At 39.6% G+C, this 17,221-nt stretch overlaps 1 protein-coding gene across 4 annotated transcripts in view; it reads right to left on the reverse strand.

Moving 5' to 3' along the window:
* The window catches only part of pde4ca (phosphodiesterase 4C, cAMP-specific a), a 151,327-nt gene that overhangs the window by 86,077 nt on the left and 48,029 nt on the right, over positions 1-17,221 (reverse strand). The window contains exon 1 of one of the 4 annotated variants that reach the window (XM_081597942.1): positions 11,099-11,437. The exons of the other annotated variants lie outside the window; for them this stretch is intronic. Coding sequence (XP_081454068.1) covers positions 11,099-11,313 — 215 coding nt within the window. The 5' untranslated portion in view covers positions 11,314-11,437. Of the gene's footprint in view, positions 1-11,098; positions 11,438-17,221 lie in introns of those variants that run through there. 4 annotated transcript variants of the gene reach the window in all.

Below are 17,221 nucleotides of genomic sequence, written 5' to 3' on the forward strand. Positions count from 1 at the left end.
AGATAAGACTTTGTGGTACTGTATTCTGATTTAATAATGTAATTATATTAGTTGTGTTACCACCCCACGCCACTAGAGGAAGTAGAAGACCCAAAAAGATGTGACTAAGAAGCAGATTTAGAAGTATGCCGAAAACTACAAAATTTGTTCAAAACTGTGAGCTGCGCTGAAGTAAATAAAACAGAGAAGTTCAAATACATGCTGACAGTCAAAATTCTTCTTAAAAATGAAGATATATCACAGATTTAAAAAGAAATTTAAAACGGAAGGCAGCGGATAATATAGGAAATAGAGCCCCCTTCACTGGGCCAGGACCCCTCGACCTTGTTAGCTGCCCTGACTAATGACTAAAGAAAATACGAGGTAGAAAGGAAATTCCTTCAAACTATTAATATCAAACACACTATCATTGGCTGTGCAACATATAGCACCACAATTGAATATAGTTGCCTACACAGTAAAAGTACAGTCAGATAGCCCTCGCTTAGTTCATCTCACGACATTTGATTATCTGCACTGATGCCATCATCAGTTTTATAATTATTATGTTGGTTGTATTTGTAATATAAAAAACATGATATAAAACTAACTGAGTCATCCAGTGCTAACTTTCACTTCTATCAGTTATAACTGAAAATAAAACTGAAAACAGCTCAGTTCCTAACACCGAGGGAAAATAACCTTGTGGGTATGTTCTAAAACTGACCTGACTCTGACATTTATTTTCCACTGGACTCCATGTTTGTTTAATTCCTCCTCCTTGCCAGTCATCCTGTAATAACTCATCTCCTCTCATTTATCTAAGGCCTGACATTATGGGACATTGCTGCACAGAGTGTGCAGAGGGAAACTTCCTAAATGGCCGGACTTTAGAGCTGTGTAATATAAAAACCTGTCATGTTGAATATCTGCACCGTGCTGTCAACATCTGGCTTTCCAGATTCAACTGTGAAATCCCCTCTGCTCCTCAGCTCTGGTGCGCTAATATTTAGATTTTCAACAGACACTCGGAAATTAATGAAACAGTTTTGAAATAGTTCAGTAAACTCAAAGAAAAACGTGTCTATCAGGCCCTAAAATGTGTCACAGTGCGAGTTTAAAAGGTGAATGAACTTGTTGGCTTGCCTTAGAATGATAAAAAGTCTGTCTTGCGGTCAGACAAGCCTGTTTCTCAGGCTGAACTTCTGCTTCTCAACGAATGCAACAAGTAGCTAGCTCCTTGCAGTTCGAACACGTTTGATCATCTGGCCACCTGAATGTGACCATCAAAGGTAAACACAAACAACGGAGACGTCCATAAAACTAGTTTCACTGTGCTCAAAAAGTTTCCACGATGGCCTTTCAGGAACCCCAGAGAGAACATCAGTGACTGCTTAAAGCTGGAGAATGTAACTTTTACAGATTTGTTTTTATTTCTAAAAACATAATAAAACTGTTTCCATGTTGTGACGGTATGTGGCAGATAATCTGTGAAAAAATTTATCTCATTATCAAAATTTATCTCTCTGTTCTTTGTGCTAATGTTGAAAAAACAAATTACCATACCAGGAAAAGCTTTTATCCTTGGTCACTGGTGGCCATGCTAACTAGTGTTAGCATTTGTGGCAGGTGGTTGTAGTGAACCACCTGTAGCATAGCATAGAATAGAAGAAGGTCTGAGGGACGAGCTCAAGACTGATTGACAGTGCTAAGACCCTCCTCCTGGCTCCGAATGATTGTTTCCAGTTAGTACTGGGAACACTGGGTGAAGGCAATTTTTCAACAGTTAATCTGACTTGTATACATAATTATTTTAACAAATATGTAAAACCCCTTGCTTTTTCATAAAAGTTAGAAACTAGCATTAAAAAAAATAAATCAACCACACCTGGTTTAACAGCCTATTTATCCTGGCTGTTAAACCAGCCATACTGTATGTTACAGCGTACAGTATGTTTTTATTTGCAAAAACAGAATAAAACTGTTACCATGTTGCTGTAACAACATAACTTATGTTACATATTAACATAAGTTAGTCTGTTTGCTAACAAACAGACTAACTTATTAGTATGCTTTTCTAATAAGTTAGAAAAACATACTGTATGTCCATGCTCATCATACAAATCTAGCTTTAACGTTGTTAACTAAGTAAATGTTTAATTTGCTTGGTTTACGGCAGCTAATAAAACTGAAGCTATCACTCAGAGCGAGGCTGGCTGACCATTGCACTCTTCACACACAAGAGTTATGACCACTTAACTAGATGAAAAAATCTAAAGGCACTAAGCATTAAGCAGTTCCTTACATAAGCCAGCAGGGAATATTGGAATGTTCTGATGATGCACAAGATGTTCAACCTTTTTTTGTTTTTAGCTGTCCCTAAAAAGAGCTTTCAGGATCCTGATCATGTTCTTCAACAATGTTTGATTTATGAGCTTGGTGCCAAAGAGCAATAAAGAGGTGTTCTCCTGCTTTTCATCTGCTGTTTAACGGTTATTTTGGGCTTTTTACCTGTACTTTCTAGTGCTTGCAGGCTATTCACTGATTTCATAGTCATGTTGTTCTAGTAGTGCTCTAACTTGAGGTTGGTGTTTGTTTCTGTCTCCTAATTATTCCTATGGGTTTTAAGAGTTCTCTACACAACAGACATACACATTTCACAGATTTATGGCTAGATTTAGAGTGAGTGTCAAATTGACTCTGAGGCACGTCAGGTAGTGGGAGGGATGTTTCACTAACACCCTCTGCAGACAGGATAGAGAGAAGGATGTGAATGAGAAGTCAGCCTTAGATGAAAAAAACAGGTAACCAGCTGTTTATAATCATAAACAAGACAAGATGAATTGGGATGATGCCCTGTACAACTATAAGTGTTCTTACTGGTGCAGCCACAGAAAAATATGGGCAGTTAGGGTAACGGGTAAATATCCCATAGATCAATGCTCTGTCATGCATTGATCAAGACAGAGCTGGAGATCAATGCAGAAGTTGGGGTAGAGTACAGGTCAGTTGTGGTAAAGTCAGAGCTAAGCCACAGTCCTCAATGCTCAGTTTTCAGATGGATTTATGTAAAATCCGTCAGCTATGGTCAGGATGATTGTTCCTATTTGCTTTGAGTTCTTCAGAGTTTGGTCTAAGTTCTGTGTTTGCTTAGTACACTCAGAAATTACCGTAAATTTACAGCAGAATTCCAGCAGTAACATACTGTTATTACAAAATACAGTAGGATACCGTCAATTTGATGTCTTCTTCTGTTGTCACAATCAAGACTGACGACTGGCAGTAAACTACTGCAAAATAATTGTACAATACAGTATTTTTCCTAGGCAAGACATTTTACTTGTATTTGCATCTTAGAGAACCAGCATTTAAAGTCAATATTAAATGGAAAGAAAAAATACTTTCCATAATAATTTTTTTAGGGAATGAATCAAAATGTACAGAGCATAATCAAAAATGTTAGATTTCTAGTGTTGGTGTTGTATGTTAAAAATACAGTGTTAATTAAACACTTGTTTAGTCAAATTCAAATATAGGTTTGTCAGTTTCCCTAAAGAGATGGTGTTTGCCTGAGTTGCTCCCACAATCGCAACATATCTGTGACATTTGCTAGTTGTGTTCTACAGGTGTCCCTCTGCCACTCAGAAGTGAGAGAAGTCGCTGGAAACAGAACGTTTTTCAGCATTGCTTAATATCCCCAATTATTTCCGATACATTATTTCTTTTTGTAACTGTATAAATACAAAGTCTAAACTTGAAGCCGCTGGAAATCTGCTTGCAGTGGATCAAACATGAACCGGATGTGAGCTTTTACTCTGAAAGAGCTCGTAAATTACAGTGCCGTAATGTCTTGTGCTGTGGCACATGTGAAAATCGAGGGATTATGGGTCTTCCTCCAGGTCTTGTGCGAAATTCTGTTCCCCTGTGAAAATCTGTTCCCCCTGTGTCGGGAGCGTGCATTGCAGCCAGAGAGGTGGATCCGGCGGATCTGACCATTTTCACGGTGCTTCTGATCGATTTCTCGGTAAAAACTGCTCATATAATCATGTCAATGTTGTAACTTTCAGTTTAATCGTCAGCTATCAAAATAAAATAAATAATAAATAAATAAATGAGGTCTTGTGTGGAGGTCTTTTACACTGTTATGTGTTATTTTAAACGTGAAGAGAATCAATCTTTTTTCAACTTTTGTCTCTTAAGCCTGACAAATAGAAGTCAGTCAACAAACACAGGTTTCCAACACGTAGTGTGCATTTATAATTTTTTATTTCTGATACAATAATAAAGACTTCCTAAAAAGATCAGAGTGTAGACTTTTTGGTAAATCCCGTTATAATGTAAAATATGACAGATTACTGTATTAAGGAAATGTCTCGTATGCTATCACACATAATTTTTGAGAATTTGGAAACAGTTGCTTTTTATTTGCCAAAGTTATGGGGTGAGGAAAGGAGAGAATGGATATTCCAGCCGCCTGAAATAATCTGTTCCCCCTCTAAAAAATGGAAACAAATTAATTTCCCTTCAAGTCTTTAACTGTGTTGATTCCTCTCTTCCTCAACAGCAAATTATGTGATTTTGATAACATTTGCTCTTTATTTGACAAAGTTAGGAGGGGGAACAAAATATTTTAGCTCTTTCAGCCACCTGAAATAATCTGTTCCCCCTACAAAAAATGGAAACAAATTTATTTGCCACGAAGTCTTTTACAGTGTTCATTCCTCTCTTCATCAACAACAAATCCTGTGATTTTGACATTTGCTCTTTATTTGCCAAAGTTGGGAGGGGAGAACGAAATCTTTTAGCCCTCTCAGCCGCCTGAAATAATCTGTTCCCCCTACATAAAATGGAAACAAATTAATTTACCTGCAAGTCTTTTACCATCTTCATTCTTCTCATCAACAACAAATCCAGCAAGTTTGAAAACGTTTGCTCTTTATCGCACTTTCCTTTCCTTCATGTGGAAAATTACCCAGATTCTGTCTCAATTTTTTTTTTTTGTCACAGCCGATAGTGACACAATGTGGCATTATCTAAAATGACACCAGTCAAACGCAATCTGATAAACAACTCCTGGGGTAAAGTTGGCTTTCCTGTGTTTACTCTGTAGACTCCGGTACAGAATGGACCATTATGCGTCATCAACCCAGCGGTGAAAAAATGGCGACCTCCATGGGGGAGAAATATAACAAAAGATGTACTTTTTTGAAGTAATTATGAGTTTTGGCGTATCAAAAACAGCATTTTTTAAGGAACAGGAAAATTGCAACATATTTACGTCAAAATGTACAACTGGTCCTGGATCCTTTTAAGCTATAGAGCTTTGGAGCTGATGTCAAGGCGTAGGACGTTTACGGCGCCATGTTTGCAGCCCAAAGACCAAAACAAACTAGTCAGAACACCGCAGGGAAGTTGTTTTGCAAATTGGTTACTGGATATTCGCCCTCCGCGGAGTAAGGGACGTTCGGCTCAAGGTTGATCCGATTTATGAACGCTAATTTCGGCCAGTTGTTCTCTACCGATGCCTCCTGAAGCGCTCGGAGGTTCACATAGGGACCGTCAATTTACGAACACTCCTGTAAATAAATGCCTTGTCTTGTGACCAACTAATACAAAAAAGTGGTAATTCATGCTATTAAACGAGGCACACTATCCTCAATAAAATGTTTTAGTCATATTCAATATTTTAAATATTAAATGTTTTCTTCAATAGCTTCCAAATCACGTGCCCCATTAACTCAAAATCTGAGTGAAATTATTACCTCAGATGATAAGCACATTTGTAACCTGTAATGTTCAATTACTTGAAATTCTAGGACTGGATCTATTTCATTACATGTTTACTTACCTGAAATATGTTAAATACAATAAATATTTACTTAAAGTGTGATCTATTTCATAAAATGTACGTCACCTTTATTGTTTAATTGCACATTATTTAAAGATGGGCTCTTTCATCTGGTTTGTGTCATGATGTGGTGTGGTGGTGGACACAAACGCAGCAGGCAGTGGATGTACTTTATGAAGATGTTATTTTTAATAAACTAAACAAAACTAAATCCAAAATCCAGGGAAAACAAGGAAATCCAAAACAAAATGAAACAGGAGACACGAGGGATAACAAAGGTAACGACTGGCAGCGTGGTGAAGATCTAAACAAAGTAAAAACCTAACTAGAATTACTAAAGTATATATATATATATATATATATATATATATATATATATATACACACACACTTGAACATGGAAGAACAACTGAACTGACTGATCAAATTAAGAAATAAACATTACTAGAAACACTGCAGCAAGGCTGAAATAAGAAATGACTAGAATAGCGGTTCTCAACGTGGGCGGTACCGCCCCCCCAGGGGGCATTCAGAGGACGGCAGGGGGCGCTGACAGACATTTTTACAAAAGGGGGGCGCTGGGACGCTTTTGGGGGCGTTTGGTCGAAGGTAAACTTTACACCTTAAATCCACAACAATACCAGTTTAGACTGAGCAACTTGGTAAAACTGTATTGTGTAACATTAAACCATGCTTGGCTGCAACTGTATTGATGGCAGCTCTTCTATTCAGTGTTTGTTAGCTTCTGTTAGCTTCTTGGCGCAGCTCTGCTCTGCATCAGTTCAGCGTTACACCGGCTGATGACGCTGCTGTGATTCACTTTGTCTGGTATTTATGTAGGCTAGTTTTGGCAGTTCTATGATCATGTCAAAGCATCAACTTATATTAAAAAGTGTTTTATTTCCGTTTGAAAGCTGCCCGCTAACATGGAAGGACAACAGAAAATCGCTCTTATAAACATGTAATTACTAAAATCATGATACCCTCACTTTGTATCCCTCTGAAAAATAAACCCATTTAAATAAAGAAATAAAGAAATCCCTCCATGGGTGATACCACGGTAGAGAGAGTTCATTATAGCGTTAACACCGGTGCTGTAAGTGGTCCGGTATGAAACAGGTGTGATAGAACAACACAGCACTTTTACATTTCAATAATCAGAATGCAGAAATTGTTTCCGTTGTTTTTAAAGGTTTATGTCAGTCTGCCTTTACCCCATCGATGTTTCCCGACCGCCCTGCACTTAAAAAAAGAAGGGAGTTAAAAAAAAGAAAAAAAAAACGCAGAGGACATTGCGCAAAACACAAGCGGTCAAAACGGAGCAAAGAACTAGATGTGAATTATGGCATATAAACAGAGAATCCGACGCTGAACAGTGAAAAATCAAAACATGAGTGAAACACATGACGATTAGGAGGCGCAGCAGGTGACGAATGATTATTACTGATGATCGATAAACGATAAAATAAATCTAGCAACAGGAAAGAAACTAAACTGGACATAGCAATAAACCAAGAGAGGATGATACTAATCAGAGGAAACTAAACAGAAATGAATGAAGAACAAAATGTAAAAATAAACTAAGAAACTAAAGTAAATACAGAGGAATAAACTGGTATGGCAAGACCTTTTGAGCAATAATTAATACAGAGACTGTATGGCAAGAATAAACGGACACTATTTCCAGATAAAAGGTAAAATAATATTGTTGAAGTACCATGGGCAGGGGCGCAACTACACATTATTCAGGTGGATGCGAAAACATAAATTGGCGCCCCCCACGAAGGAGCGTAGAAACATATGCTCGCCTCCCCCCAACCCCGTCCTCCAGATGCCGATACGTTTAGGGCAAAACTCGCTACATTTACCCCGTTATGTGCGCGAGGTGAAGGAGCGTAAGGAGCGCTGAAGTGTCCGGAAAACATAACCGGTGCGCCGATTCAAAACATCTACAATAATGATAGTAACATTAATAATAAAATAACTGTCAGTGCAAGTAGCCTACAAATTCTTTGGTGGGGGGCGGTGAGGGACCTGGATAAAGGCTAGGGGGGCGCTGGCCCGAAAAAGGTTGAGAAACACTGGACTAGAAGGATAAAATACAATTAAACTATAGTCATTAAAGAAGGCTTGAGATGGACTCAGACAAACAGAACCTTAACTAAAGAATTAACCTAACTAGAAACACTATGAAGGACTGAATATAAGGAAAGCAATAATATAATTCTAACTACACTAAATATCTCAAATAATATCAAAAGAACCATGAAGGGCTAAATCAGGGGTGTCCAAAGTCGGTCCTCTAGCGTTGGACCGACTTTGGACACCAAATGTACCAAATGGCATCCTGCCAACATCCCTGGTGGTAGCAACAACCTTTTCAGCTTGTCAATGTTCCTTAGGCCATCTTACGAGCCATCATTTGATCCAAGTGCATTAAACCAGGGAGAGAACTAAAACACGCAGGATGCCGGGCCTCCAGGACCCATTTTGGACACCCCTGGGCTAAACTAAAGTGAACTAAAACATGAAGCTAAATAAAATGAAAAAGCAAAACAAACCTAAAAACCCAGTGTCCTGACAGATGTCACGTGTATGTTTATTACCTGAAATATTTTAAATATCAAATTTTTACTTTAAATGTCATTAATTTCTTCACCTGTTTACATGCAACTTGAAGTGCTTGAATCAAATGTTTCATGAATGTTTACCACATGAAATTATTGAATGAGAGAAAACAGCCACTTCCAACTGTATATGTTTCTGCAGCCTTGCTGAGCTCCTCTCCTGGCGTTTCCTCGTCAGCCTCTCCAACTTGCTCCTCGTCTACAGCCTCTTGTGGCAATATTTACCTCTTCTGGGGTAAATAATAAAAACAGTCTCTGTAACTTGTTGATTAACCATGGTCTTGCTGTATCGCCTCTTTAATTGACGTCCATGTCGGTCTGATGTTGTGCCGTTTACCTCGCAGTGACCCATATTCAGCACTGGAACCCAGTCTGGATTGAGCTCATCCATTTCATACGTCGGTTTGCCTTTCAGAGGACATATCAGAACACACATCAGTATTAATACTGTAGATTCGATAACACTAGTAAAATAGTTCACAATAATGTAATAACCTCGATGTCCACTGACAAAACTCGGAATATGCTACCTAAACAATATTAGCTCGACCTAAGCATGGTTGACCCTCGGACAAAATCATAGCAAAAAATTATGACACATCAACAAAGCAAATTTAGACACTCACCAGAATGGAAATGTCTGGAAGAAACTTGTAGGCATCTGGGGATGTTGGAGAAGGCAACATCAGGACGTCTCAACCGCTGACACCCAGGACATTTGTCTTCTTTTTGTTAGCTCCGATAGCTTAGCCTCCTCGCGTTTTTTCCAAGCAGCAAAATAGTGAAAGGAAAATCCATTTTTCATCTTTTTACCTTTTCGGTCGTGTGATCGGACATTACACCCAATAACGCAGCAAGTTTGTGCCATAGCTAAAATATCTGTGAGACAGTCGTTTTTGTCGGTGGCAACAAAGTTGGCGCTGATAACCCTTCGACTAGAGTAGTGACGTCACGCTCCGAAGCTCTATTGCTGGGTTTCAGATGACATGGTACCGACGTCACCTAATGCATATGGAGGGCCAGACGTAAATTCAGCCCATTTATTTCTGTTGATTCAGCATCAAAATGTCTAAAGTCTGTGTCCTGTATGTCTGTTCCAACTGTTCAAATAGAGAAAAAGATCAACGTTATTTTTGTGTTTCGAAGGTAGTTGGTCACAAAGGAGTAAAAAAAGAGGAGATGGATCACATTTCTCCTTTTTCCGCAGGAGGTGCGGAAACTAACAATGCCAGAGTTCGCAGCGCTGCTAACTTTTGTTAGAAAGTGGCGCTGCGAAAGAAATAAATGGATCGTTACCTGTTAAGGTAACGATCGCATCGTTTAAATTTAATTTTCTGATATTTTATTGGACAGTTATTAGAAAGACAAGCATTCATATGTAATGTAAGATATATTATTTTTATGCCCTAGCATGGTTGTCCTCAGAGCGCTAATGTTGCTAGCAGCTAGCTCAGTGCCGAGTCATGGACAGAAAATATGCTTATTCAGTGGCACTTTCATGCTAAAAATAAAAATAAAAAAGCAAAACAAATTAAATATAACCTATCCAGCCATACAGTCACCGAGAGCTGTTACTATTCCCCCACATGCTTCGTGCCTGGCCACGAACAGACGCGAACACGGGGGTTTCTGCCTAATGGAGCAAATCGTTGACCTACATTAGACCTGGATTTAGCGCAATACAGCGACTCAACATTAATATACAACTCCAGCGTAAATTTGGATTTACAGAAGCTAAATAATTTACCAGGAGATCCAAGCTCATAAAATAACATGGGTTAGTTCGTTGTTAGCGATAGGATCGTTATGTAGACTAATTACTTAAAATAGCACAATTCACTACTCACCTGGTAGAAATAAGTCGACAGCCATCTAATACTGCTTTTGATCCTAAATGCTTGACCCAACTTGAAACTAAATGATTGTATTCTCCAGGCTTTTGAAAGGTTTCTTCTGGCTCATCGTATAAGGTCTGCAGCTCGTTGATCGCCTCTATGAGGGTAAATCCTCAAGATTTTAAGAGAAGTCTTTTTTTTACTGAGATAATACTGATCATATCCTAAATATACGCATATTTTATCTGTTCCAGCCTATTTAGGGCATTGGCATAGTCGTTGTGATCAACTTTGCTTTGTTTTGAACAGTAGAAATCCTCTTGTGGCCCTCCATCTGAATTTCGCGCGTCATCCGGGTCACGTGACTGAAAATTGTGTTCGCTCTCTTTCTTTTCCTAGCAATTAGGGCTCATTATAGCAAAACATGTAGACAGTTTCATGTTACTGTACCTGACACACGCCGCATTCTGCGGACCACGGACGGTTGAAATTTTATTGTCAAGACTGCCTACATTTCTCGTGACAAATGCCTTCATAACAATCAAGTCTGATAAGCTTGTTGGGCTAAGCTAACCCTGGTGTAAAAGAAACATTGGTTTCTTCATCTCCAGACCAGCCACCTGTTAATGCTGCATAAAAAGCGGCTGTCACTCAACGCGTCCTGGCCGTGGTTGACGGCTCTAATATTTTTAGCTCGGTGTCGTATAGAAAACATCATTCCATGAGAACACTGTTACCTGCCGAGCAGTTTCCTGTGCGAGTCAGCGCGTCACCGAGTACGCGTCCGCCGGTATTATTGAAAAACTTACGTTGCAACGAGCGTGACCTTCGGCATCTCCTTCGAGTCTGCATTGAGTCCGTGGAGTACGTCCGAGTATGTTGGGGGGAAACATGAAACTGTTGTTGCGCAGGTTACACAAGTTGTTGCTAGGTAACCAAAGCCAGTGAGTAAGGACCGAAGAACTGTAGAACCGTAGATGCTACCAACATCTCTGAGCTGTCCGTGAGAGGTCGCTAAAGCCATCGATATATCACAGTCTTAAAGCCTTTCCTCTGCCTACGACCCCCAGTATTCTGTCAGATATATTTTCTGTTTACATTGATCACGTCTATCGCGATGGCATCATTGTTTGTAATAGACTGGCACAAATACCTAGCAAGTCCTTCAAACATTCACTTGTGTGCAATTTATCTATATAACGTGTTTCACTTAGTGATCAAGTTTCTAAATTAAATTGGGTTTTCAATATTATTATTATTTATTGTTCTCTATGTTTCTTTTGGTATCCTGCAAATATGCACAACTTTGTGATCTTTGTATATAAAAGAAAGAAATGCAGAAAAACATCAACTTCACATTTGGAATAACACATTGAAATAAGGCAAATGTAATTCAGGAAACTCTGATCCAGCAGATACACCAGATCCCCTGGCTTCCATCACTTCTAAGGGTCTCACATTATGGGACAAAAGAACATATTAAAGCTGGATGAAGTAAACCTTGGTGAGACTAGAAACATATTTGCATTAAGATACAGCAGAAGAGCATTTAAACACAACTGAGAGACAAGAGTTTGGAGTTGATAGATTAAATATATTAAAGATATGCACTCAAACTTGCATGTTTATTTAGAGTACTTGTTCTGATCAATAAATTAACATTTCTGGCCATTTTATTTTTCACAATAGAATGGATTTTTGTGTTTCCATCCATCCACTTTCTTTGCACCCTTTGCAAACTGGTAAGAAACAAAAGTGAGAGGAAAAAACTGAGAGCTGAAGAGAGTTCAGATCACAGTTAGGAACTGGTGTGGCAAATCTAAAGTTATTCTTCTCATATTCTACATTACAGAAAATTAACAACACATATCAGTTATGGAAGTAGATAAACAGAAGAACATGACCTGTAGCACCATTGTGGAACCTGAACTCTGTACCCCTTGCCATGTTGACCTGGTATGGAGAGCCTGTACCTGGGCGTGTGAGCCAGCGTGAAGCGGCGTCTCTGGAGGTTGATGCTGCGGTTCATGAGCAGCTTTCTGAAGAGGAGCGGGGAGTTTCGAGGGGATCCACGTGGGGATTCTTTGGGTGACACCTTTGGGGATCCTGCAGCTGAGCAGGTTTTGGACCTCGGAAGCAGCTGGATGATGGGTAGCTGGCCTGTCGCCTGTTTCCATGGTGTCTCATTGACCTCAGCCAGCTCTTCTTCAGAGCTCTCGGAGCAAAGGTCACTCATGGTGGACGATGGACAATCAGCTGTCAGGTAGTTTTTACCCTTTGCCTCCTGTGTACAGATAACCTAACGATGTGTCTCGTTCTTCTGCCTTACAGCACTTTTTGTGACGTTTTATGTTGCAGCAGGGCTTCGGTTCCCTTGGCTGTGTCTCTTCATTTTAAAGTCCAGGGTATACTTCACACCTCATGGCTAACACTAACCCAAGCTCGCTCTCAATAAATCTAAACATACTAAAAAGCTGACCCCTCAACCCCCCCCAAAAAAACAAATAAATAAAAAATGGAAAAAAAACAACAACAGAGGAACTTCCAGATGATCTAGTTCAATCTAAATTTGGCTCGGTCTTCCTCGCCTCCTCCTGATGACCAGGATCACAGCTGTACTGGGCAATGGACTCCAGTGTTGGTGTTGATGTAGTCTCTCTGCCTCCCGCCCCCAGGCTGTGTTTACATTACTGATGGGCCTTCCCTCTCTCCAACTAAATATGGATGTCTGATTTACCATGAGGGGAGCTATGAGCAGACAGCTCCTTCTGCTTCTCTTCCCCTCAGTCCGACCCTCTAAGATCCCTGCTTCCGTCATTTGCAAGGTTAAGGAACAGATTTTTCATCAACTTCAAACTGTGTCCCATTACTACTTCCTGTGTGAGTGTATACATAAATCTGCTGCCTCCAGCTCACCTTTCTCACTCTCACTCAGATCCCAACTTCCACCTTTCTCACTCTCGTCCCATCTTTGCAAGCTCAGGGTTTTCCTCCATTCCCCCGGGCGCTGTTTGTTGTGAAACTGGCCATTTCCTCATGCTTTTCACATGCTCCGAGTGCACCGGGAGGAGTCACATGAACAGCCTCTGACTATAAAAAGCAGAGGTAGATAAAAGCTACGGAGAGCATGGGTGCTGTCACGATGGCGCTCTCTATCTGTGACCGGAGGCAGCTTCGTTTTAATCAAAACCCAATGTCTTTGTTTCTGGGAGGGGGGGGTGAGAAAAGCTCCTCCTGTGATTAAGGACACACAGCCAAACACCAGAGCTGTCTAGGGAAACGCTGATGACCTAGGGAGCTGGAACATCTGACACAGCTCTGAACCTATGACCAACAGCTGGTAGCAGGAGAAGAAAAATACTGTTTAGGTGAAAAGCTTTACTTTATCACACAATTTTAATTCTGATTTGAAATAATTCAGAAGGAAATTGTCAAACATAAAGCAACTTTAACCATTGTAAGCTGTATGGGTCTGTGGAACTCATTTTCACTTTTCATTATAACAAATAAAGGTGTGTGTGTGTGGGGGCATGTGTGTGTGTGTGTACAAACGTGTTTCAACCATAACTGACATTATATCAATGTTAATTAAACCATCAATGGTTAATTAACATTGTATAATTAACATATGTCAATTTACATGCATATTTGTGTTGATATTGCATTGAATCAGTTAGGAATCAATATTGATTCAGCCTTCATCTGAATGTGGTTCTGCACACATATTTCTGTTGATTCTACATTGAATCAGTCAGGAATCAATGTTCATTCAACCATCATCTTAACGTGGACCTGCACACATATTTCTGTTGATTTTACATTGAATCAGTTACGAGTCAATGTTGATTCAACCTTCATTCAGGGTTTCCCCCAGAAAACCTGCTAAGCCCGGTGGTCGGGCGCCGAGGCGGTCCACCGTGTTTTTGTATTAAAAGATGCTAAGTAGACAATAAAAGTAAAAATATCACTGGGTAATTATATGTTATGGGAAAACATTGTCAGTGAACTGCTATATAAACCCACAACCAGTCTTAAAAACGACTAATCAAAAAATACAATAAAAATAAATATCAATTATGTCCACTTCTGTTAAATCCAAATTAAGTCAGAGGCTCCGTCAGGCCCTCCAGAGCTTCAGGGGCCCCATAAATGCTAATATTTTAACATAGACCACAAATATATAAATGTAGCATTTGTTTATTGAGATTATCATTGCTGCTAAATTTGACAAAATGGTTTCAGCATGTATAAATTAAAAAACTTTAAATGATTTAACATTTATATGTAAGATTTTAAGGAGCTGGCAAGTTTACTTTGTAGAAGTTCAAAGAACAATATTCATAGTCAGATTGGTTTGTTACCACAGCTACAATCTGATGCTGAGCTTAATCTCTGAGTTTCAGCTGTTTGTTCACTGCAGTTATAATTTATTGCTTTTAAGGTTTGCCAGTTAAACTACTCCACCTGTCCTAGATTTCACTAAATCTAACACAGAAGCTGTTAGAGGTGCTGATGTTTTTAGCAACAAAAGGGGCCCCTAAGTCATATTCTGCTCCAGGCCTCATGCACCCTTGGACCGGCCCTGCATGATGTGGTAATCTGCTGCACTGCGCAGAGAAGCGCAACAAATGGGAGATTTAATTCAATGCTGCTAATGTGGCTTTAGTAGCGCTTTCATTTCGTGTCTGTTGAGTTTTTAACAAGGGGACACAGAAACTATTTTGGTCGGTCGAGTTTCCGGACGAGTTGTCCGGTCTTGCGGCCGCTCGCATTGACTCTGTCTGACTAAGTGGACAAAGCATTTGATACGGTTTGGTGCTTAGTGTAACCGGAAAAATAATACTAGTAATAACAATAAAATAATATAAAATAAGAGTGATGCGTGACTGCGAGGAGAGCGCGAAAGCTCCTCACCGGGTTAAACTTGCACGATGAGTGTTTAGCACTGGGTCGTTAACCACTAATGCACCGGCTAACCGGGAACACAGACCTAAACTTAACAGGGAAGACAGGGCCAAACGCTGGGCAGCGTGTTGAGATGCAAACGCCGAATGTTTTGTTCACAAATATACATCATTCTCACCTCAAAGCTCCTCTGAAGTTATTCCTGCGGTTCACGTAGAGATGCGCAACCAGAGCTAACCAGAGCTAACGCGGTGGGTTTAAACTCTTACCTTAATCAATAACTCCTCAAGAACTAATCATAATTCCTCACAGGGGGTTGATGGGTTGATGTAAATATTCATAGCGGTCAGCCTGTGTCCAGTTCGAGTGAAAGGAGGACCGGGATCCGCGCTGAGGTTAACTTTAGACATCCAGCTGCTGCAGCCGGAGGCAACGCGCAGAGGGCCAGCGGTGTGATTGGTCCGGCTTTAAAAGCATAAACTATAAACATATATTCTATAAACATATCTTTTAGGAATAAATCTGCTCTGACAGTGAAACGCTCGGAGCAACAGAAACACTTGCAATCTGGCTTTTAAAAAAAAGCGATTTTAAAAATTTTTATTTAAAAAAAAAAAAACCTAACCAAAAAAAAAACATAACAAGAAAGGCTTAGCCTGGCGGTGGCCCTAGTAAAGCATGGCGGGCCGCCAGGCCTATAATACACTGGGGGAAACCCTGTCATCTGAATGTGCTACTGCACGCATATTTCTGTTTATTTTACATTGAATCAATGTTGATTCTACATTGAATCAATGTTGATTCAACACTCATTTGACTGCAGATCTGCACACATATTTCTGTTGATTTTACATTGAATCAGTTAGGAATCAATGTTGATTCAACCATCATCTGAACGTGGATCTGCATGCATATTTGTGTTTATTCTACATTGAATCAGTAACAAGTCAATGTTGATTCAACCATCATCTGAATGTGGATCTGCGCACATTTCTGTTTATTCTACATTGAATTAGTTAGGAATCAACGTTGATTCAACCTTCATCTGAACATGGATCTACATGCATATTTCTGTTGATTTTACATTGAATCCATGTTGATTCAACACTCATTTGACTGTGGACCTGCATGTACATTTGTGTTTATTTTACATTGAATCAGTTAGGAATCAACATTGATTCATCCTTCATCTGAATGTGGATCTACATGCAGATTTGGGTTGATTTCATATTGAATGAAAGCTAAGGATTTATGTACATTTTTATGTCTGATAGGTCTACATAACATACCACTAAAAGTTTCTTCATTGGTGTTAAACATTATTATAGAGCTTCGGAGCGTGACGTCTCTGCTCTAGTCGAAGGGTTATCAGCGCCATCTTTGTTGCCACCGACAAAAACGACTGTCTCACAGATATTTTAGCTGTGGCACAAACTTGCTGCGTTATTGGGTGTAATGTCCTATCACACGACCGAAAAGGTAAAAAGATGAAAAATGGACTTTCGTTTCACTATTTTGCTGCTTGGAAAGAACGCGAGGAGGCTAAGCTATCGGAGCTAACGAATAGAAGACGAATGTCCTGGGTGTCAGCGGTTGAGACGTCCTGATGTTACCTTCTCCAACATCCCCAGATGCCTACAAGTTTCTACCAGACATTTTCATTCTGGTGAGTGTCTAAATTTGCTTTGTTGATGTGTCATAATTTTTTGCTATGATTTTGTCCAAGTGTTATGTTCAGTTTATGTTGAGTTCATTTAAGTGGGTCAACCTTGTTTAGGTCGAGCTAATATTGTTTATGTAGCATATTCCGAGTTTTGTCAGTGGACATCGAGGTTTTTACATTATTGTGAAGTAAACTATTTTACTAGTGTTATCAAATTTACAGTATTAATACTGATATGTGTTCTGATATGTGTGCACTCTTAAAGCAGTGGTCCCCAAACTTTTTCCTGTGAGGGCCACATAACTTTTTCCTTTTCTGGTGGGGGGCCGGAGTCAGTTTGTAACAGAAAAAGTGTGACGATTGC

The sequence above is a fragment of the Poecilia reticulata genome, chromosome 17 (assembly GCF_904066995.2).
Source record: "Poecilia reticulata chromosome 17, P_reticulata-male-v2, whole genome shotgun sequence".
In the NCBI taxonomy this organism is placed as follows: Eukaryota; Metazoa; Chordata; class Actinopteri; order Cyprinodontiformes; family Poeciliidae; genus Poecilia; species Poecilia reticulata.